The following is a 24,991-nucleotide window of genomic DNA, read 5'->3' on the forward strand; positions in this document are numbered from 1 at the left end:
CTTCTGCTTTACTTTAGCCCCTACATGGATGTCTGGAACAATAGTGAGCTTATCTTTCAAAATTGATATTTTGATAAAAGTCACTTAACAAAGCCTGAGTTTTCACTATATGAAAAAATTTTTCATATTTTGTACTTAAAATTTCTTCAATTTAATGTCCCTTTGCTGACTATCAGTCTGGCTATTCATCTTGACCTAGTCTTCCTTATGAATTTTAGCAGAAAAAGAAAAGCACCAAACTTCTCACCTATGAGGATCTATATTAATAATGATGAAAAACCATAAATGCTTCTCCCTTTAACTTACCAGAAGTGGATGCCAACTTGAGATCGTCAACATAGGGCATTTCCAATGGAAGGCCAGACTTAAGTTTGTTTTTGTTTTTTTTTTGGTACCAGGGATCAAACTCGGGACCTTGTGCTTGCAAGGCAGGTGGTGGAATCACTAAGCTAAATCCTCGGCCCTAGGCCAGACTTAGTTTTATTCTTTTTACCTTTCTCACAGAATTCTAGGCTTTTGGTTGCTGGAGAAAGCAATGGAAACTCTGAAAGTCTAAAGTGAGATCCTGGTACAAAAAAAAAAAATCTAAAGTGAGAAAAGCCATTATCAACCCTAAGAAAGCTGAGCTTGAAAGCTATTAATACTCTGCTTTTCTCCCTTGGGCTTTTTTTTTGTAAAACATTGTCCATTTGGCTTGCATGGGGCCCTGCCTGGGGTGTAGTGGCACAATTTATGATCAGCATCTGGAGCACATAAATGTGTATATCAGGGCCAGAGTTAAAGGTGGATTTCTGGTTTAGGCCCTTCTAGTATTGCAAATACTTGGAATAATTTATTACATTCTGGCTTCACCTGGCTTGGTGTGTGTGGATGTCACATCCTAAACCTGACGCTGCACAAGCAGCCATGTTTAACTAGTGCTGCTGCAGCACCATAGGTTTGTAGTGCCCACACAGGTACACATGTGCACAAGCACCCAGACAGGTACACGCACACATATGTACACTCACAGGTAATATGTTTTCTCAATGTGGTTACTTATGATGGTCAAAATATTCAGAACGGAGTAACTAGCAACCAGTCGACAGAATCTAATTGTTGAAATCATTGTTTTCTGTTAAATCTGTCTCCAATTCTTATCCCAAATTCTTATACTGTAATTTCAAAGCCAATAGTATTTGAACTTAAGTTACTTTACTGTAAAAAAAAAGTTTGTTTCTTATTCCACTGAAGAGTGAGCTTTCTGTTTTCACTGCTGGCGGGTAGGCCATGGACTGGCAGAGTGGCAGCAGAGATCCAGGGTTACTTCAGGCCACACATTATTATAGGGCCATTTCACTGGGAGGAAGTGTGGTCTGAGTATAGTCAGCATGTGGTTTCTCTACCCCTTCTTGTAAAAGAAGAAAAGACTGTTGGCAACTTTCAGTGTATCTTCTTATCCTCCCCAATAAATGCTATATTTTTCTCCATAAAAAGGCAGTCAGACCACAGGAGGCTTTTCATCTTCCTTCACGTCCAGTGTAGCTCATTCCTTCCCCTGGAACTGGCCCCATTTCTGTTGCCAACTCATTCTGTTCTCTGGACTCAAGCCAAGACCCTACTCACCATCCCCTAGACAACCCCTCCAAATTTCACTCTTTATCCGCCATGATGCCACATTACCTGTCATCCTGCAGAACTGTAAAGAGCTATTTCTGATCTTATTTTTACTAACATTTTCACATTAAGTGAACTTAATATTTATTTTTGAAAGGTATTTTATACTGTGCAATTCTAGTCCCGTGGAGTACCTCCAGTCATCAAATACATAGAGGCAAGAAGTAGATGTGGCTTCCAGGGGCTGGGGCAGGGGAGGAGGGATTGGGGACCTGGTAGTTGATGGAGATAGGGCTTCAGTTCTGCAAGATGAAGCGTTCTATAGATGCATGGTGGTGATGGTTTCACAACAGTGGGAAAGTATTTAATGCCACTGAGCAATACACTTAAAATGATTTAAATGGCAGTATATTTTACTACGAATTTTAAAGGATGTTTTGTTGTTTGAGACAAGGTTTCACTATGTAATTCATCCTGGCCTTGAACTCACTATGTAACCCAGGCTGATCTTGAACTCACAGCAATCCTTCTGTCTCAGCCTCCTGAGTGCTGGGATTACAGGCGTGTGCCACCATGTCTGGCTCTTCCCCCCCCCCCATTAAGTTTATTCGTACATTTGAGGTATAAAATACATTTACATACATCATTGGGATCTTGTACCATTACATGAGTATCTTGGTTCTTATGTTTTTTCCCCTTCCCCTGCCCTCCCTTCACCCCCTCCACTCTTCTCTACTTGCAAAGACCTTGTTTCCATTTTTTTCCTTTTCTCATATTTTTTCTTTTCCCTTCTTTCCTTTCCCCTACCCCTCCCACTTCCCCTGCTCCTTTAGACCGTTACTTCCTATTACACAATATCAATTATACATTTTTTAAATTAAAATATCAAAACCTAGGAGACATTACCACGGTTTTTACAGAATTTAAAAGGATATAGAAAGCATATTTCAGAAATCTGTTTTGACATAAATTTGACAACTTCTAAGAAGTACCTTGGAAGACAAATTAATGAAACTAACTCTGGAGGAAATATAAAATTTGAATAGCTCCTATTAAAGAAAGTATATTCCTAGCTTGAAAACCTACCTATATGATAACAACAGGCTTGTATACATTTTAACTGATAAATTATATCAAAGATTTAAAGCAGAAAAAAAAAGGAACACTTCTCCCTTCGTTTTAGGAAGTCAACATTATGCCAATCCTAAAGCTGGATAAATATAATAGAAGAAAAAAGTATGAACATAGACAGAAATTTGTTTAACAAAACAAACTCTTAGAAGTCAGATCTGGCAGTATGTAGAAAGTGGTTTTATTATAGGGATGACAGTATTGGTTCAGCATTGGAAGATCCACCCCCAAAAGTCATCATTTTAAAAGAAAAAAGGAAAAAGCCATATGATCTTGTCATTACTTGGAGAAAAAGTGTCAGACTAAATTCCACAGCTGTTCATGGTAAAAGCTGTCAGGAGACTAGAAGTAGAACAGAACCTTCTCAACAGATTAAAGACATGTACTCCATACTTCCAGCAAAAACGCCTTATATGAATGGAGAAGATACAATGCTTTCTCCTTAAGGTGGGGAACAAGGGCAGATATGCTTACTCTTCATTTGTCCATTAAATTTTGAAACATAGGCCCAAACCAAAATAGTCTGGCAATAAAATGACACAATTAGGATAGGATTGGCAAGGTAGAAGCAAAAATCTTTATATGTAGATGAAATGACCATCTATAGAGAAAATACTAAGAAATCTCTAGGAGCCCCTAGAACTTGTAATTGAATTTAGCAGGATTAGAAAACACAAGGGATATATAAAAATTCAGGTCTATGTATACTTGCTATAAATGAAGAATTAGATACTGAAATTTAAAAGTTATGTAGGAGTACAAAGGACCTAGAAAAGTAAAAAGAAAAACAAAAAAACAAACAAAAAAAAAAACAGTGTTGGAAGACGTTTAGTACCTAATTTTAAGACTTCTTCTAAAGCTACAGAAATCAAGGCAGTGTTGGTGTAAGGAAAGACATATAGATCATTGGAATAAAACAGTCTAGAAATAGAACCACACATATATGGTCTACTGAGTTTTGAAAGATTATTTAACATTAACATTTTATAGACTATAAACTCAATTCAAGAGCCAAGGAAAAGATAGTGTTTTCAGCAGACGGCACTAGAACACCTGGTATCCGTATATAAAAAATTAACCTCAACTCTATATTTCCGTACATAAAAATAACTTGAAGGGATCTATGAACCTAAAACTGAAAACCTAAAAGTATAAAATTTTAAGAAGAGATTATAAGGGAAAATGTTTATGAATTTAGGGTAGGCAAGAACTACCTAGGATACAAAAAACATGATGTATAAAAGAAAAAATTTGATAAATGAGATTCCATCAAAATTTAGAACTTTAAATGACATCATTAAAATGAAAAGTAGTACTTAAACAGACCATATTTACAATGTATGTAACCTCTGACCAGAATATATAAAGAACTCTTACAGTTCATTAATAGACAACCCAATTAAAAAGTAGACGTAAGAAGATGATAAATAGCCAGTATAGCACAAGGAAAGGTGTGCAACTCTAGAATCAGAAAAATACTATTCAGTACAATAATAAGATTGAATTATACACTCATTAGGGAGATGAAGTCAAAAGTTTTAAAAGCCTAGTCATGACTTTTTCTTTTTGTTGGATTCTCCCCCTTTGCGCTTAATTTGTCATGCCCAGTGGATTCATTCTGCTGGGCTTCCTGGGGTTGTGATCCTCATTGTCTTTTCCTAGGATGTTGTCTAAAATTTTTTTGGAGTGCTGGTTTGGTATTCATGAAGTTCCTGAGGTTCTCTTTATCATGAAAGTATCTTATTTCTCCATCCATTTTGAAAGATAGTTTTGCAGGGTACATCAGTCTGGGTTGGAGGCTGTTTTCCTTTAGGGCTTGAAATACATCACTCTTCTTGCCTTGAGGGTTTGCTGTGATTCTGATGGGCTTTCCTTTGTATGTGATTTGTTTCTTTTTCTCTCACTGCTTGTAGAATTTTGTTCTTCTGTTGGGTTTCTGGAATCCTAACTATTATATGCCTATGTGTAGATTTCTTTTGATCAAGGCTAGCTGGAGTCCTATATGCCTCACTTATCTGTATGTCAAGTTCTTTTCCCCTGCTTGGGAAGTTTTCTGCCATCACTTCTGTGAACAGTTTTTTTATGTCATCTGCACTCTCTCCTGTTTCTTCATTGACCCCCATCAGTCTTATGTTCTTCTTTGCATCGTCTAGCAACTGCTGGATTGATTTCTCATGTTCCCTTACAATTTTAAAGCAATTTTTCTTTTCCTGGTCACTAATTGCAATCTTTTCTTCTATATGTGAAATTCTATCCTCACATTGGTTCATTCTGCTGCACAGACTTTCAATGGAGTTTTTAATCTCCTGGAAATCTGTTTGTATCTGTTTTATGGATTCCATTTGTTTCCTATGTTGCGATTCCATCATGTTCCTCAGATCCTCTATTTTTTTATCTGTGTCCTCTCTAGATTTATTAATCATGTCTTGTACTATGAGTACAATCTTTGCTGTTATCTGAGTAATTATTTCTGATTTCATTTTTCCCAGATCCTCTTTTGTTGCCAGTTCAGAGTGTCCAGTGGTTGAGTATCAGATTGTTCCATCTTGTTTCCCTTTGGGATTTCTGTAGGTGATCTGGAAGTCTGTTTTTGAGGCTTGTTTATGTGTCTTCTCATTTCCACAGTGGCGGGCAGGAGGGGCAGTGCTTCTGGCACCTGCACAGCTCACCTTCTCTGCCCTAGGAGCATGGAATGGCGGTGGGGGAGCCTCCTTCCGGGTGCTGGTACTGGCTCACCTTCTCTCCATGTCTGGCTCTTAAAGGGTGTTTTTTGTTTTGTTTTCAGTGCATGAGATCAAACCCAGGTCCTTGCACACATGCTAACTACATATTCTACCACTGAGCTACACCCTGGTCCTAAAAAGGTGTTTTGAAATATAAACAGCCTACATATATCTCTAGAGATGACAAATGTCATGTCATCTGGTCCCTCCAACTTTTTCTCAGGTCAGTTTCTTTCTAATCCCAGGGAAATGCCTTAACTTCTACCAGGCATGAAGAGGTGACTCATTGAATTCAGGTTGTTCCCCAGTGCTGTCACCAGGTTACCCCTTTTCCTAAACTGCTGGAGAAATAAGCTAGGGCACAGTTCAGCCTACAGGAAGAACTAATAAGAGTGAGGAAGGAACTGAACTAAGGGCCAGGAGGGATCTCCAAATATGTAAGATACTTATATGTTGCTTATCCTATTTTCAGAGACATGACTAATTTCACTGGGATGGGGATCTTAGACCAGAAGCAGGATAGACCCCTGGTGCACCTTTGCCTGTAATCTTGGTCTAAGCTGGGGCCAAAATGAAGGTGGTGTTTATTCTCTAGGCATAAAAGATAAGTAAATTACTGTTACTTGAATATTTCTTCGCATAATTTGTTTTTACCTTTATTTGATGTATCATTAAGGATCATGTATCTACTCTGCATCTGGTTTGAGGCTCCAACACCAGTGAAGTTAATTATGTCTTTGAAAATAAGATAAGCAACATATGAAAGTTCAAAAGAACATATCGTCTTAGATAAAAGACCATTCTTTGACATTTGAAACATAATTTACTCTCAGCTTTTAAAAGTTTTGAAATTGTTGCCTATTTGGAGATGAGCAGTGTGGCTAGAAGGCAGTTAAGAGTGTGTCTCAGGGCTGGAGATGTAGCTCCCTAGTAGCATGCGTAATATACTGGGTTCCAGCCCCAGCACCTCTCACATGCAAACACACACACACACACATGCACACGCACATGTACATGCACACACAGTGTATCTTCTTTTTTGTTTTTTTGTTTTTGTTTTTGTTTCTGTTTTTCATTTTAATCATTGGTTCATTTTAGGTATACAATATAATGACATTCATCATTGGAAATTTGCACCTTTACATAATCTCTCTTGGTTCTTATTTTTCCCCCTTCCCCTGCCCTCCCTTCAACCCCTCCATCCCTCCCTATTTACAAAGACTTTGTTTCCATTTTTCCATTTTCTCATATTAATTCCATTCCCTTCTTTCCTTTCCCCTACCCCTGCCACTTCCCCTTCCCCTTTGCCCTTTTTTTTCCTCTTTCACATTGTCTATTATACCTTTTAGTGCTTATTTACACTCTCAGTTTCTCACACTAGAGAAACTATGTGGTATTTACACATCATACAGTGTATCTTCTTTCCTTTTGTTTCTGTTGGGTACATTCTGGATTTAGCAATTTACATCTGAAGCTTAAATGAAAATATCTGGCCAGTCCCTAGATTTCCTTCTTTCCCTCTAGGTTCATGCCAGAGCTTCAGAGGAGGTTGGTTTCACTTAGGAAAAGAGCTTGAGATTTGTCTTAGCTCAAGCTACCATTAGAAATGACCATAGACTTGGTGGCTTATGCAATGAGCATTTCTCACAGCTCTGAAAACCCAAGATCATGGGGCCAAAAGGGTTAAGTTGTGGTGAGGGCCCTCTCCTGGGTTTCCTCACATGACAGGCTGGAGTGGTGGTGGTAAAAGGCCCTGTCTCCAAGTTCTTAAAAGGATGCTTAGCCTTTTTGAGGGCCCACTTTCATGACCTCATCTAAACCTCATTACCTCGAAAAGGCCCCACTTGCATCATGGGAATTGGGGTTTTAACATATGCATGGGGGGCAAATACTGAATAGGGAAATAATATAGGTCATTCATGATTATTGCTCAAGAAGATCAATTTCAAAGAGGTCCACAGAGAAGAGGACTGCAGTGGAAAGAGAGAGATGTTATTAGCCGTTTCTTAATATTAAAGACAGAAGTGAGTAGACACAGTATAGCAGTTAAGAGGCCTGGCTTTAAATCCTACTTCAACATTTGTTAACTGTGTGACCTTGCACATCACTATAGGTCAGTTTATTTATCCATAAGATGAGGATAATAATGGTACACATCTCATAGAGTTAAGAGGATTAACTGAGATATAAGCACAATGGCTGGTACATATTAAGGGCAAGTGCAAAAAAACAAAAACAAAAACAAAAACCTTTAAAACCAGAAATGGAGTAAGATAATCATTTACTGGAGAAAAAGGGAAGTGGGAAAGAGAAAACAGTTTGGTTCCATTTTTTTATGTAACAAACCACCCTTAAAGTAGCAGTGTAAAACAACAGCAAGTAGTCGTTGATTTCACCCAGGGACCTACAAGTCAGGCACGGATCACTGCAACAGCCTCATTGCTGCTCTGTGTAGTCAGCTGCGCTGCTCAGCAGAGCTGAAAGGTCCACTCACAGGCTGGCTATCCTCGGGGAGCTCAGCTGGCCCGAGCGCCAGGAGCCTCAGTCTCTCCTTATGGGTGTCTCACAGGCTGCTTAGCTTCCTTATTACATGGGGGTGAGTCTCCAAAGAGAACAAGAACTTGCTAGTTTCTTAGGCATTGGCCTTAAGCAACAGGTACAGCATCGTTCCTCTGTATTCTATTAGTTACATAGCAATAGAGGGGAATAGACAGCCTCTCAGTGCAGAGAATGCCAGTTTGTAGACTTGTTTGTAAACTGCCACAGTGTGTAACCCCAAAGTTTGCCCAGACTTGCTTTCTCCATACATCTCTGTAAAAAGGCTTCCCTTTATCTCAATAGTGTTCCCTCCAATTTTATACGAACATAAGAACTACTGGTTAATTTTTTTGTACCTTCTAAATCCAGCCATCTTCATTCTCAAGAAAAGGGACAAATCCTATTATGGTACAGTGGCCTGTTCTCTCTCTAGATACTGAGAGTTTTGAATTAGAGAGGATATTTGATTTTATGTTGTCTCTGGCAAGTTTCAGAGCATTCATTCTCTCAAAATACCAGAGAAAGAATGAAAAAGAAATTTGAATTTATTTTATTATGTTTACTTTCTGCAAGACAAATTGTGCTCTGTTATAATAGGCAGACAATTTATACATGATCACAATATAAAAGCTTAGTATTTAAAGTTTCAAGTTGGATTTTCTTCAAAAATAGGTAATAACTTTTCAAAAGCATTTAATACATTTTATACATAGCACAAGCATAATTAATAACATGTTTAAGAGGCCAGAGATTTAGCTCAGTGGTTCCACTGCCTGCCTCGCAAGCACAAGAACCCGAGTCTGATGCTTGGTACCAGAAATAAATAAATAAATAAATAAATAAATAACATGTTTAATAATAAAGCAACAGAGATAAAAGTTGTGGTTTCCTCCAAAAGTACTTCTGCTTGGTTTCATATTTTAATTGCCTGCTTCCTATAAGTTATAGAAAAACTCTAAGCTCCAATTTGCTTCTGAGGAATAATAGGCACAAGGTATATATGTGTATTCATAGTTCTTCATTGTAGATCAATTTTGGGTTTTTTGTTTGTTTTTCTGGTTTTGGGGATCCAACTCAGTGCCTTCCTTGAACATGCTAGGTAAGCACTCAGTCACTGAACTACACCTCCAGTCCCTTCTTTGTTGTTGTTTTCTTGTTTTTGAGACAGGGTCTTGCTGAGTTTCTCAGGGTGGCCTTTAGTTTGCAACCCTCCTGCTTCAGCCTCCCAAGTAGCTGGGATCTCAGGCATGTACCACTGTGCCTGGCCTATAGATCAGTTTTAAAGGGAATTAGTTCAGATGTTTTAATTCCACTCAGATCCTAGGGAGATTCTGTTTCTTTAAATATTAAGAACTTCTGAGTAAACTAAACTTTACATTACTTAAACTTCCTTTAGACTCAAATTCATCTAGACTGTCTTTGAGCTATGATTTTAGTGCCATCCATACTGCAGATGTCAATGAGAGCAGAGTGCAGCAATTCTGCCGAAATCTGGATGCCTTGCACTGCTGCTACATCTCCTTCTCAGGCATGGCAAATGGAATTTTGTGTTCCTATGGAACCATTTAGCTTTCCAAACTGGTTAATGAATCAGGAATTTGGCTTCATGTAATCATCATTAAAGAAATACCTTGACAATTTTTCCGTAAGAATTATCAGAGCTGTAAAGTTAATTGAAAATTGACTATTTATGACCAATAGGAAAAGCCCCAAGAGGGTTTTTTGGGTTGTTTCTGCTCAGGAAAAAGCCACCATGCATCTTGTGGCAGAAGACCCAGAGTGTCAGCTTGTGCTTTGCTGGGAGAGCTCTGAGCAGATACCTGAGGGTGCTGACTGAGGGCAACACTGCTATGAGGCCCTGTGAGCCTACAGCCCGGTCTTCACAGCTGTGTTGGGGTGGTTTAATGCTTGACACTGACTTTACCCAAGCCTTGATTATATCTCATGGACATGGGTAACCTGTCATGTTGGTAGAGTCTCTGGCATTCAGTACAGCCCGAGTGTCTGTTAGGTCGAATTACTTAGAAAGTGTAATGATCTTCATATACTCTTTTTTTCAGAATTAGAAACTATTTCAGAGTGCTCAATTGACTGGATACCTCTAGCAGAGCCTGATTTAGAGTAGGATTCATGAGTTTGTTAGAAACATCTGTGAGTGTTCAACTCGTGTTGGCTGAACACAGTACCCTGTATGTGACCCTCACCCAGAATTGTGTCAGAAACACAAGGCCCTTGGATGGGATCATAGGAAGTCTGGGCCAGGCCTGTCCCCTGCCAGGAATCTCATGTATGCACAGGACATCTACCTCATCTCACAGCTGAGAAACAGAATTTTCAAAATAAAGACCAGTGAAAATTGATTAGAAACAAGACATTGCCTGGCTGTCATCAGCACTCTACATTCAGGTCTCTCAAAAGTACATTTAGAGACATCTGGTCAAGAGGGAGCAGTGAGTTTGTACTACACAGCACCTCTTCTCCAGATATCTATTAGTGACAAAATATGACAAGAGACCTCCAGAGAGACAGGCCGGGCTCAGACATGAGGCAGACAGCTCTGTGCAGCAGAAGCAGAATAGAAACGTCAAGTGGGAAGCACAGCAAACAGGCTCCAGGTCCCGATGCTGGCAGTGGGTCATAGAGTTCACTCCCATGGGGTCAGGGAGGCCACATGTCCCACTGATTCAGGGCATCAGCACCTGGCCTGCTGCTTGAAACCAGAGAGGGAATGGGATGCTCCTCCTTTGATCCCCCTCTCCATCAAAGAAAGCTGAAAAGCCTCTGCTGACCTGCTGCCTGGGCCTGGGGCTTAATGACCAGGTGTGGACAGAGAAAAGTAGAGGTCAGTGACAACCCACTTGTGATTTGGAAGTGCACCCTGCTCCCTGCTGTTCCAGGGACCACAATGCACTGTAGCCCTCAAATAGCTGCCTGGTAGGATCCAGTAGGCAGATGTAAAAGTCAATATGGATTGAATCTTTTCACACACAATGAGTCTGAAAATTCAAATTTCAAAACACGTGAATAAATCTCATGCTAAAAAAAAAGCCCAAACCCAACCATCAGAATATAATTGAGTGAAATGAATTTTTAAACACTTGATAAAGACTTTGAAATGGGTCCATTTAAAACCTTCGAGGAGAAAAATGAAGCAAATTTTTATTTAAAAAATCAAGAAATTATGAAGCAAAAATAGGTGGAAAGAGCATGGTGCATATCTGTAATCCAAGCTACTACTAGGGAGGCTAAGGCAGGAGGACCAAAAGTTCAAGGCCAGCTTGGGCAGGTTAGTGAGATCTTATCTCAGAAAAGGGGCAGAAATATAAGTGATCAAGTAGATAAGAAGAACCAATTAGACACTGACATTTAAAATCTCAATAGAGGTGTGCAGACCTGCCTGTCTGCAGCGGGCTGATTCGGCGTGTTCCGCATGACTTGGGACCTCAACAGGTCTCGCTTTGTTGTCCTAGCCAGTATCGAACTCCTGACTCACGTGGTCCTCCTGGCTTCTCCTTATAGCTGGGACACACGTGTGCCACTGCATCTGCCCTTCCAATATTTTTACAACTTTGCTTAAACTGTAAACTCTGAAGAGCTCTCTGAGGCAAGCGATGGGCATTGTCCTGCGAGCCAGTGGGAGATAGTTTAGAAGTTGTGGCTCTCCCTAGAGGGACAGCACGGTTGCAGGAGCATCGCGGGCCCGAGGACGTTTAGGTGACCCTAGGGAGACAACCAACTCAGGAGAGATGGAACGGTGGGCTGGACAAGGAACCAAAGAAAGTGCAGAGACAACTGGAGGACACTGGCCACCACCAACCCTCACTAACCCCCAAGGCGCAGATGTGATGTTTATCTATTAACTTCTTAGCCAATTTTGATCCACCGGTAAATTAGAGAACAATTTTCTGAGAAAGAATAAATAGGCAGGTAGCCTGCCTGGATATATTTCAATTTTTCAACAGATTTAAGCAAACTAGAATTATTATATGTTACCTGAATGACATTTTGCTAATCAGAGCAATTTACGTAGAGAACTTGTATTTTTGTTTGAGAATTCGAAAGTTTTATTGACATCTGACAAACTCTTTTTAATGAAAATATATATAGCTGGCTCCTTCAATAAAATTGCACCTGACAAGTCTACACAAAACATTTTTCATTTTTTCCAACTTCTTTGAAAAAATGAAAAGGTAGAAAATAATGCATACAATGTTATCATTTCACTACAGAAAGATATGGGCTCTTTATGTTGAAAGATAAGGTATTAGGCCTTTCATTTATTTCAGAAAGAAACTGTATTTATAAAATATTGCCACAGTTACACAGATAAAAAAGCCATACTTTTCTGACAGTTTCTTTGATATTTGGAGTCCCATTTATCACATATGTAATTTATTTCTAGCAATTTGTTGATCTTAGTTTATCCTTTTTCCTTTTATTATGTATTCTTTTTTTTTTAATCATTTTGAGCTATGTCCAAACTATCAGATAAAAGGGCTTACGTCTCCCTTTTTATCCCCTACTAGTCTAGATCACTCTGGCCATGGCCTCTCTCCCCCAACTTTTAGTACACTTGTAAGAAGAATAATTTTTTAAAAACGATTTCATTTTTTTAATTTGAGAATATAGCATTCCATCTTAAGTCATTTTTGTATCTTCCTTCCTACACATAATCTGCAAACATAGATTATTGTTATTTTTCTTAAATTTACTAAATTATGGAGTTAGCAGTTAATATCTTTGCTACTAATAGATTAAGAAAAATTTAAAATATTAATATTTTACTCTAGGACTCCACATTAGGGAACAACATTATATGTCTGCCTTTGTGCCACTTCTTAACAATCTACACTAGTAACTAATTGACTGTTTCAAAGCCTTGCAGATGCTTTAGCTGAATATGAAAAGCAAAACTGAAATAAACATTCATTAACCTTTTATAGGGTAGAAAGATAATATAACTTTGTGCCATGTATAACTGTACTGTTATTTAAAGGAAATTATAAATAACGTAGCACTGTATTTTACATTGCATTATTTTATATGTATATATTTAATATATGTATACCTACATATGTATGAATATGCAGTGTAAGCATAAGTAACACATATTTTTGGAAGTGTTTATATATATGTATATGTATATATAAATAATATAACATTATCACACTCTAGATATGTAGTATTGTAACTTGGTTTTTGATAAAGTTTCTTGACCATCCATATTTCCATATAGAACTCTTATTTTCTACTGTGCATATTTATACCCATACACAAAATAGAATAGTCTTTTTCTTCAAAACTGTATAAAATATTCAGGAAAATGATTTTAAAGCAACAGGCTAAAGTACACACTGTGACCCCTCACTGGCAAAGTTATCAGCTATGTTGTACTTTTCAGTTTAATCTTTCTATATTTGTAATAAATAGAAAATATTTTATACTCAGAAAAAATACAAATAAAAAATAAAATCTCAATAGATCATAAAAACTATACTTGACATAGGTAATGAAAAGATTAATAAATTTAAAGGAGTACTGAGGATTTTACCCATAATATATCATAGAGATTAAATTTTTTTTATTTTTTGGTACTGGGGATCAAGCTCAGGTCCTTGTGAGGCAGGCAGCGGAACCATTAAGCCAAATGCCCAGCCCTCACAGAGATTAAATTTTAAAGGAAAGGAAATTAAGAGGTATGGAATCTAGACCCAGAAGTTCCATCTATATTTCTAATAAAAGTTCTGTCAGGGGGCTGGGGCAGTAGCTCAGTGGTGAAGCATGTGCCAAGCATGTTCAAAGCCCTGAGTTCAATCTCCAACCCTGCAAAAAGAACGAAAGAGAAAACAAAAGAGTTCCATAGAACAGAATGAAGGGAATAGCAGAGAAATAATAGCTGATAGTGCTCCAAAATAATATGCAACTTTAAATCAAGCATTCACATATTAAGCAGGATGTGTCTAAATGTTTGTGTCCCCCAAAATGCAAATGCTGTAATCTAACCCCCAAGGTGATGGTGTGCCTTTGGGAGGTGATTAGGCCATGACAGCAGACTAAGGGAGCATGAATGAGATTAATGTTCTTACAAAAGAGGCCTGGAAGCGCTTCCTGGCCCCTGGCCCTACATGAGAAGATTGAGAAGGTGGCCATCTAGGAACCAGGAAGCGGACCTTCACCAGGCACCATGAACCTGCTAACACTTCGATCTTGGACATATACCAGCCTCCAGAACTAAAGAAATGAATTTCTGTTGTTTATAAGCCACTCGGTCTATGGTTTTCTGTTATAGCAGCCTAACAAACCAAGACTCCTAGAGGGTAAAATCTAATCAAAATGTACAAGCTTACTATGGAGAAACTTAAAAAGTTTGATTGAAAGACAATTAAAACTGACTAAATTAGGGCCGGGGATTTATCTCAGTGGTTTCGCTGCCTGCTGCACAAGCGCAAGGACCAGAGTTCGATCCCCAATACCCAAAAAAACAAACAAACAAACAAAAATGACTAAATTAGAGGCAAGCCATGTTCATAAGTTTGGAACAGATTTAGTTCTTTCCAAAATAAAGATTGATAATGCTGACTAATTTAAAATTAAAAACTTCTGTTCAACCAGACATCATAAATAAAAGATAAATTATGGGTTGGAAAAGACATTTGCAATGCAATATAATATACAAAAACTAATATGAGAATTTACAAATGAATAATTGACCCAAACAACCGAATTTAAAAATGAACACAGGATATGCACAGGCAATTCCTAGAAGAGATAATCTAAATGGATGCACAGTAATAGAAGCTCAACTTCAAAGAAGAGAGGATTGTAATAACATGTGATACCATGTCATCTTCATCAGGTTAACAGAAATGAAAATGTCTGAAAATTCTAAATATTGTAAAGCTCCAGAAACTCTCTTGTGCTACTAGTGGAAGCATAAGCTTGTGGAGACCAACCAGGTGGCAGGGGAACCATGAAGGGCTGTGATGGGCCATGAGGGCTCAGGAGTTGTGTAGTAGAGAAGAGATGCCTGGAGTTGAAGATGAAGAAGTTGGCTGGTGGCTAGTGGATATGGGCCAAGGTGCAGAGAAAGGCAGGAATGCAGGGTGTAGCTTGTAAACTGCTTCTAAAAGGGAGCCAGATAACCTGCCTCCAGGACTATGTAGGAGCCAAGTAGACACTGCAGAGTTCTGCCTCCCCAGGCCTCACTCATCCCACAATCTCCAGCTGACCTGGCCTTGCCCTAGTGGAAGAAGGCACCTTATGGGAAATACACGGCTCTCTGAGAAATGCAACCTCTGCCACAGCACCTCTGCTGCTATACCTGACAGCCGCAAGCTTCCTTGGAACTCAACTTTGTTTTGGGGTACTAGAACATTTCTGCATACACAGCTTGGAAGTCAGCTTCGTTTTGGGGTGCTAGAGCATTTCTGCATACACAGACCCTCTCTGTACTCACTCATGACTGCTGGACTTCTAACTGAACTGTCTGTAGCATATTTCAATACAATACAACCAACACTGTTTCTTCAGCACTGTCTGGTCCCAGGATGTGAAGGCAAAGGGCTCTCCTAGCTTTCCATTAGGCCCATCTATTTAGTATTTCCTAGGTTCCTGAGGCCCCTGCTGTAGTAGGATTGCTTCTTCTCCATGCTCTGAGTCTGCAATATCAACCCAACAGCACTCAAGAGGCTTGCAAGAACAATGGTCTTGGGGATATGGATGCCGAGAACAGTCAACCTGGGTCACGTCAGGTTCTACCACAAACCAGCCATGCCACCTTGTGCAGAACAGTTACTCTCTCTTGTGTCTCAGTTTCCTCTTTTGTGAGGATAATCATAATATACCTCATGGAATCAAAACAATTATTACATGAGAAATGTGTAGTTCCTGGCCCATGAGAAGTGCTGGATCGACCTGGCTGTCATCATTGTCATTTATTATACAAATTGAATCCCTGTTGCTTGCTACCAGAAGAACTAGTTATTAAGAAAAATAATATGCTCATTTTTTTTGTTTATCTTGCAGCAAAACTTACATTATTCCTTTGCAGTGCACCTGCCCTGTGGATTTTGAGTTCCAAGTCACTTTGATCCAGTCTCACCAAGCCTTTGTTATTGAGCCAACATCAGGTATGCAGAGTTGAAGTTTCTATTTCCAATTTCCTTGGCATTCCCAGACCAAAGGCAGGACTTGGAAAGTAGGTCTCAAGTTCCAAAAACACAGAATAAGCCATGTTTGAATGTATTACATCTTATTTTCAAATGTGTAATGACAGTGACAAATTTTATATAATTTCACGTAATGTAAATTGGACTTACACACAGGAATAAGGGCACTTTTGAAAATTTTGTATTATGCAGATGATTAATAATAATGTACAGGTATGTATCTTCAAAGGCCAAAACTTGAAATTAGAAGTTAATCCAGTCTAATTCTAATTTTGGCTCTTGGTAATCATTGGTTTTATATTCATTTTTTAATTCAATTTCAAATAAAATGGCAATGTGGTTTCTTCACAAGCTTTCAAAATCCCAGTGAAGGATCTAATGAATTTCTCTGTGAAGTGTCTTTTCATGCCCCAAATGCCATAACTCCCTGTACTTTGAAAATGAGATCCCTTACATTTGAAAGTGAAATTTAATACCTGAGGTGATTTCTGCTTCGCATTTTCTGTCTCTTGATATTTAGGTTTGGTATTTAAATATTGATCTACAGTGGTCTGCTGTGAATGCTAAAATAGTTTATTTTTGGTAAGTCTAGGTATTCATTTGTATACAACTTTTTCATAATTTGCAAGTGAATATTTTGATGAATAAATGAGTTTTCAAAGAAGAAACTTTTAATTAATTCTAAATTTTGACGTGTATGTAAGTTATTTTCTATAGAACTAGGACACAGTCTGAGATTTTAAAAATGTAAGGTAATTATAGATTATATTGCATAAAATAAGACTTGATACTCTTTCCAGAGAGAAAAGGCTTATTATTTTCAGCTGTTTGAGTCTTAAAAGAAGGGAAAATAAATGGTTTCTAAAGTCATATTAAATAAGATGATATTTTAGCTATATATGTATACTTTATTATGTTCTCAAAATAAGCCTTTTGTTTGAATATGTTACACGTTGAGGTTGTTATATGCTAGGCACTATTTTAAGAGAGATGTACACATTCTTAATCTGTACCAGTACCATGTCTGGTCAGTACTGTTATTTCCATTTTCTAGACACAGGTGTGAGGCATAAAAAGGGTTAAATATCTCCAGAGCCACTCAGTAGTAATGACAGAAGATTTTTAAAAATTAATTTTATTGGTACATTTTAGGTATACAATATAATGACATTCAGCATTGGAAATTTGCACCTTAACATACTCTATCTTAGTTCTTATTTTTTTCCCATTCCCCTGCCCTCCCTTCAAACCTCCATCCCTCCCTATTTACAAAGACTTTGTTTCCATTTTTCATTTTCTCATATTAATTCCATTCCCTTCGTTCCTTTCCCCTACCCCTCCCACTTCCCCTTCTCCTTTGCCCCTTTTCTTCCTATTTCACATTATATACATTATATATAATTATTATACATTATTATATATATATTATACCTTTAGGTCCTTATTTATACGTTCAGTTTTTCACACCAGAGAAACTATTCAGTATTTACATATGTGTGTCCTATTTATTTCACTTAAGAGTATTGCCTCAATGTGCATCCATTTAGCTATCAATGTCTGTAATTTCTCATTTTTTACAAATGGGTAGTACTCTATTTTATTTTTAAAAACACATTTTCTTTATCCAGCCTCCAGTCGATAGGCAATTGGGCTGCTTCCAAGTTTTACCTATTATAAATTGTGCTACTATGAACATGAGTGCACATATATCACTGTGGTATGATTCTTTTTTTTGGTACTGGGGATCGAACTTGGGACCTTGTGCTTGCGAGGCAGGAAGCAGAACCACTGAGCTAAACCCCTGGCCCTGATTCTTTTAATTCTTTGGGGAAGATACCCAGCAGGAGAATAGCTGGGTCAAATGGGACGTCAGTCCTGGTTCTTTGAGGTATCTCCATACTGATTTCCACTGGGGTTGTACCAGTCTACACTCCCACCAGCAGTGGAGCAGTGTTCCTCTTTCCCCACAGCCCCGCCAGCATTTGTTATTGGTTGATTTCATGATAGCAGCCATTCTTTCCTGGGTGAGGTGGACTCTTAGTGTTGTTTTCATTTGCATCTCTCGAATGACCAGTGATGTTGAACATTTTTTCATATGCTTATGTGCTATTTCTACTTCTTTGTCTGAGAAATGTCTGTTCATTTCAGATGCCCATTTTTGGATTGGGTCTTTAAATTTGGGAGGTCTGATTTTTTTAAGTTCTTTATAGATTCTAGATAGTAGACCTTTGTCTGAGGGACCACTGGTGAAAATGTTTTCCCACATTGTGGGTTGTCTCTTCACACTGTTGGTGGTTTCTATTGCTGTGCAGATGATTTTTAGTAAGAAGAGATCCCACTTGTTGATTGTTTGTGCTAGTTCATGGGCAACTGAGGTTTTGTTCATAAAATCTTTTCCTGCACCAATGTATTCAAAAGTTCTACCTAACTTCTCTTCCAGCTGGTTCAGCATTTCTGTTTTAATATTCAGATCTTTAATGCATTTTGATTTTAGTTTAGGGCATCATGAGGGAGATAGGTCTAGTTTTAATCTTTGGCAAGGTGAAACCCCGTTTTTCCAGCACCATTTATTATTAAAGAGGCTATCTTTCCTCCAGTGAGGGTGTTTGGCTCTGTCGAAGATGAGGTGGCTGAGTGTGTCTGGAGTTGGTTCTGCATCTTCTAATCTGTTCCACTGGTCCTCAGGTCTGTTTCTTTGCCAGTACCATGCTGTTTTTATCACAGTAGCTTTGTAGTATAGTATCAAGTTGGTGGGTTGTGCTACCCACTGCCATGTCTCTGTTGCCTACAATTGCCTTTGCTCTTCTGGGTCTCTTCTTGTTCCAAATGAATTTTTGGATTGTTTTCTCAAGGTCCATGAAGTATGCTGCTGGAATGTCAATTGGGATTGCACTGAATCTATATAGCAGTTTTGGAAGTATGGCCATTTTCACTATATTGATTTTTCCTACCCAGAAGCAAGGGATGTCTTTCCATTTTCTGATATCGTCTTCAATCTCTCTTTTCAGAGAAGAGGTCTTTGATTTCTTTTGTTAAATTGATTCCTAGGTATTTCAGTTTTTTGGATGCTATTGTGAAAGGAATTGTTTGCCCTATTTTTTTCTCAGTGAGTCTGTTGTTCTCGTAGAGGAAAGCTATTGATTTTTGTGTGTTGACCTTATATCCAGCTACTTTACTGAATTTGGTTATTAATTCTAGAAGACTTTTGATGGAGTTCTTGAGGTCTTCTATATAGAGTATCATGTCATCTGCAAATAATGACAATTTGACTTCTTCATTTCCTATCTTTATTCCTTTTATTTCTTTCTCTTTTCTAATTCCCATGGCTAATGTTTCCAATACTATAATGAACAGGAGTGGTGATAGTGGACATCCTTGTCTTATTACTGATTTGAGTGTGAAGAATTTCAGTTTTTGACCATTTAGTATGATATTGGCTGTTGTTTTTCATAGATGGCTTTTATGAGATTGAGGTAGAAACCTTCTATTCCAATTTTTTGTATGGTTTTTATCATAAATGCATGTTGGATTTTGTCAAATGCTTTTTCTGCGTCTATGGAGATGATCATATGGTTTTTGTCCTGGGCTCTATTGATATAGTGTATTACATTGATTGGTTTGCATATGTTGAACCATCCCTGCATCCCTGGAATGAATCCTACTTGGTCAGGGTGTATGATCTTCTTGATGATCTTCTGCATTCTATTTGCCAGTATCTTATTAAGGATTTTTGCATCTGTGTTCATTAGTGAGAGTGGCCTACAGTTCTCTTTTTTGGTTGGGTCTTTCTCTGCTTTGGGGATCAAGGTGATGCTTGCTTCCAGGAATGAATTTGGGAGTATTGCTTCCCTTTCAATTTCATTGAAGAGTTTAAACAGTTGTGGCAGTAGTTCCTCTCTAAATGTCTTGTAGATTTCAGCAGTGAAGCCATCAGGACCCCACTTTTCTTAGTTGGTAATTGTTTAATTATGTTTCCAGTTTCAGTGATTTGATATTGATTTGTTCAGAGTTTTTAGATCTTCTTGGTTCAACTTTGGTAATTCCTATGTATCTAGGAATCTGTCCATTTCTTCTGTGTTGTCCATCTTATTGGCGTATAGGTTCTGGAAGTAGGTGTTGATGATCCTCTGGATTTCTGCTGGGTCCATTGTAATTTCACCCATTTCATTCCTAATTGCATGGATTTGGGCCTTTTCTTTCCTTTTTCTGACAAGGTTGGCTAAGGGTTTGTCAATTTTGTTGATTTTTTTGAAGAACCAACTCTTGCCTTCACTGATTTTTTGTATCATTCTCTTAGTCTCCATTGCATTGATTTCTCCTCTGATCTTTGTAATTTCCTCCCTTGTAGGAGCTTTGGGTTTGTCCTGCTCTTCTTTTTCTAGAAGCTTGAGGTTCAGCATCAGGTTGTTTAATTGGGCTCACTCTGTTTTCCTAATATGTCTATTCACTGCTATGAATTTCCCTCATAAGATTGCTTTCATTGTGTCCCATAGATTCTGATATGTTGTATTGTCATTGTCATTAGTTGAAGGAACTGTCTGATTTCTTCTTTAATTTCCTCTGTGACCCATTGGTTATTCAGAAGTGTGTTGTTCAATTGCCATGTGTTTATGAAATTTCTGTGGTTTCTTTTGGTATTGACCTCCAATCTCATCGCACTGTGGTCTGATAATATACAGGGGATAACTTCAATTCCTTTGCACTTACCTAAATATGTTCAATGAGCAAGTATTTGGTCTATTTTGGAGAATGTCCTGCATGCAGCTGAAAAGAATATGTATTCTGATTTTGTGAGGTGGAACACTCTCTAAACATCTGTTAAGTTCATTTGTTCAAGAGTTTGATTGAGTTCTAGTATTTCATTGCTTGTTTTTTGTCTAGTTGATCTATCTATTTGTGACAGTGGGGTATTGAGGTCCCCCATTAGTATTGTATTAGTGCTTATTTGATTTTTCATGTCCATTAGTATTTGTTTCATATAGTTAGGTGCACTAGTGTTTGGTGCATATATATTTATGATTGTCAACTCCTCCTCTTGGATTGCTCCCTTTACAAGGATGTAGGGTCCTTCTTTGTCTCTCTTAATCAGTGTTGTTTTGAAATCCACTTGATCTGCTAAGAAGATAGCTACTCCTGCTTTTATTAGGGTTCCTGGAGTATTGTTTTCCACCCTTTAACTTTCAGTCTATGAGTTTCTTCTTGAATTAAGTGTGTTTCTTATATGCAGCATACTTTTGGATCTTGCTTCTTGACCTATTCTTCTCTTCCTTTCTTTCTTCCTTTCTTTTTTAGTATTTATTCTTTTATTGGTACATTTTATGTGTACCATACATTTACATTTATCATTGTGTGCTTGTACTGTACATAGTGTATCTTAGTTCTTATATTTTCCCCAATTACCTGTGTGCCCTTCACCCCCTCCACCCTTCCCTATTTACATAGATTTCATTCCCATTTTTTTCTTTTCTCATAATTTTTCCTTTCCCTTCTTCCCTTTCCCCTTCCCCTCCCACCACCCCTACACCTTTGGACCTTTTCCTAATTCAAATTATGAATTATTCATTTTAATCATTTTAATCCTTATTTACACTTTCAGTTTCTCACACTAGAGAAACTATTTGGTATTTACACATGTGTGTCCTATTTATTTCACTTAAGAGGATGGCCTCAACATGCATCCATTTAGCTATAAATATCTCTAATTTCTCATTCTTTATGGCTGAGTAGTACTCCATTTCATTAAAAAACCACATCTTCTTTATCCAGTTTCCAGTTGATGGGCACTTGGGCTGTTTTCAAGCTTTAGCTATTACAAATGGTGCTGCTATAAACATGGGTGCACATATATCACTGTGGTATGATTCTTTTAATTCTTTGGGAAAGATACCCAGCAGGGGAATAGCTGGGTCAAATGGGACCTCTAGCCCTAGTTCTCTGAGGTATCTCCATACTGACTTCCACAGTGGTTGCACCAGTCTGCACTCCCACCAACAATGGAGAAGGGTTCCTTTCTCTCCACACCTCTGCCAGCATTTGTTATTTGTTGATTTCTTGATAGCAGCCATTCTTTCTGGGGTGAGGTGGAATCTCAGTGTTGTTTTCATCTGCATCTCTTGAATGACCAGTGATGTTGAACATCTTTTCATATATTTATTTTGCTGCTTTTACTTCTTTGTCTGAGAAATGCCTGCTCATTCAGATGCCCATTTTTGAATTGGGTCTTGGAATTTGGGGGGTCTGATTTTTTTCAATTCTTTATATAGTCTCAATAGTAGACCTTTGTGTGAGGTACAGCTGCTGAAAATTTTTTCCCACATTGTAGGTGTTCTCTTAGCTCTGTTGGTGATTTCTTTTGCAGTGCAGAAGCTTTTTAATAAAATGAGAACCCAGCTGTTGATTCTTTGTGCTAGCTCCCGTGCTACTGAGGTTTTGTTCATAAAGTCTTTTCTTATGCCAATATCTTCAAGAGTTCTGCCTAACTTATCTTCAAACAATCTTAGTGTTTCTGTCTTAATATTTAGATCTTTAATCCACTTCGATCTTAGTTTAGTGCACGGTTATAGGTATGAGTCTAGTTTTAATCTTTGGCAGGTGAAACCAGTTTTTCCAACACCATTTATTAAATAGGCTATCTTTCCTCCAATGATGGTGGTTGGCTCCTTTGTCAAAGATGAGGTGGCTGAGTATGTCTGGAGTTGTTTCTGCATCTTCTAATCTATTTCACTGATCCTCAGGTCTGCTTCTTTGCCAGTAACATGCTGTTTTTATCACAGTAGATTTGTAGTATAGTTTCAAGTTGGGCATTGTTATACCCCCAGCCATGCCTCTGTTGCCTAGAATTGCTTTTGCTATTCTAGGTCTCTTCTAGTTCCAAATGAATTTGGGGATTGTTTTCTCTAGTTCTGTGAATTATTTTGTTAGAGTTTCAATCAGCATTACATTAAATCTATATAGTAGTTTTAGAAGTATGGCCATTTTTACTGTATTGGTTCTTCCTACCCAGGAGCGGGGGATGTCTTTCCATTTTCTTATATCCTCCTCGATCTCCATTTTTAGAGTGCTGTAGTTTTCAGTGTAGAGGTCTTTTGCTTCCTTTGTTAGGTTGATTCCAAGATATTTCATTTTTTTGGATGCTTTTGTAAAAGGAATTGTTTCCCAAATTTCTCTCTCTATTATATGTCTAGGTGTAGATTTTTTTGATCATGGCCAGTTGGAGTTCTATATGCCTCAATGAGTCTGCTATTTGTGTATAAGAAGGCTATTGTTTTTTGAGTATTGACCTTACATCAGCTACTCTATTGAATCTGTCAATTAGGTATAGAAGACTTTTGATGGAGTTTTTCGAGTCTTCTGTGTAAAGTATCATATCATCAGCAAATAATGACAGTTTAACTTCTTCCTTTCCTATCTTTATTCCTTTTATTTCCTTCTCTTTTCTAATTGCTGTGACTAATGTTTCCAGAACAATATTGAACAGGAGTGGTGATATTGGGCATCCTTGTCTTGTTCCTGATTTTAGCATGAAAGTTTTCAGGTTTTGACTATTTAGTATGATGTTGGCTGTTGGTTTTTCATAAATAGCCTTAATCAGGTTGAGATCAAGACCTTCTATTCTAATTTTCTATAGTGTTTTTATTATGAATGAGTGTTAAATTTTGTCAAATGCCTTTTCTGCATCTATTGAGATGGTCATATGGTTTTTGTCCTTGACTCTGTTAATATAGTGTATTACAAATGTTGAACCATCCTTGCATCCCTGGGATAAATCCAACTTGCTCAGGGTGTATGATCTTCTTGATGACCCTTTGTATTCTGTTTGCCAGTATCTTGTTGAGGATTTTTGCATCTATGTTCATTAGGGAGATTGGTCTGTAGTTCTCTTTTTGGGTTTGATCTTTCCCTGGTTTTGGTATCAAAGTAACACTTGCTTCCAGGAATGAATTTGGAAGCTTTGTTTCCCTTTGAATTTCCTTGATGAGTTTAAAGGCAATATTTCTTCTTTAAATGTCTTATAGAATTTGGCAATGAAGCCATCAGGACCTGGGCTTTTCTTTGTTGGTAAATATTTTATTACCTTTTCAATTTCACTCATTGTAATTGAGGTGTTTAGAATTTCTATATCTTCTTCATTTAACTTTGGTAATTCATATGTATTTAGGAATCTTCCCATTTCTTCTGTGTTTTCCATTTTATTAGAGTACAGGTTCTCAAAGTAGGTATTGATGATCCTCTCGATTTCTGCTGGGTCTGTTGTGACTTCACCTTTTTCATTCTTGATTGTATGGATTTGAGCCTTTTCATTCCTTTTTTTGATAAGGTTGGCTAATGGTTTATCAATTTTATTTATTGTTTTGAAAAACCAACTCTTTGATTCATTAATTTTTTTATCGTTCTCTTAGTCTCCATTGCACTGATTTCTGCTCAGATCTTTATAATTGCCTTTCTTGTACAAGCTTTGGGTTTCTTATGCTCTTCTTCTAGGAGCTTGAGGTTCTGCATTAGGTTATTTAACTGAGTTCTCTCTGTTTTCCTAATATGTGCATTCACTGCTATGAATTTCCCACGTAGAACTGCTTTCATTTTGTCCCATAGATTCCTGTATGTTTTACCGGCATTATCATTTACTTGTAGAAATTGTCTAATTTCTTCTTTAATTTCCTCTGTGACCCATTGGTTGTTCAGGAGGTTGTTATTCAATTTCCATGTGTTTGTGGCAGTTTTTGGTTTCTTATGTTATTGACCTCCAATTTTATTGCACTATGGTCTGATAATATACAGGGGATAACTTCAATTCTTTTGCATTTACTTAGACATGTCCCGTGAGCTAGCATGTGA

General features: G+C 37.8%; 1 protein-coding gene across 2 annotated transcripts in view; it reads left to right on the top strand.

The window, feature by feature from the left end:
- Positions 1–24,991, top strand: part of Cfap221 (cilia and flagella associated protein 221) — a 159,260-nt gene that overhangs the window by 26,835 nt on the left and 107,434 nt on the right. For both annotated transcript variants that reach the window (XM_087198033.1, XM_087198036.1), the window contains exon 7: positions 16,014–16,117. In XM_087198033.1, the coding sequence (XP_087054159.1) occupies positions 16,014–16,117 (104 nt within the window). The remainder of the gene's footprint in view (positions 1–16,013; positions 16,118–24,991) is intronic.

The sequence above is a fragment of the Heterocephalus glaber genome, unplaced genomic scaffold, assembly GCF_053883595.1.
Source record: "Heterocephalus glaber isolate CG9 unplaced genomic scaffold, H.glaber_assembly_v1.0 deba00000347, whole genome shotgun sequence".
Classification (NCBI taxonomy): domain Eukaryota; kingdom Metazoa; phylum Chordata; class Mammalia; order Rodentia; family Bathyergidae; genus Heterocephalus; species Heterocephalus glaber.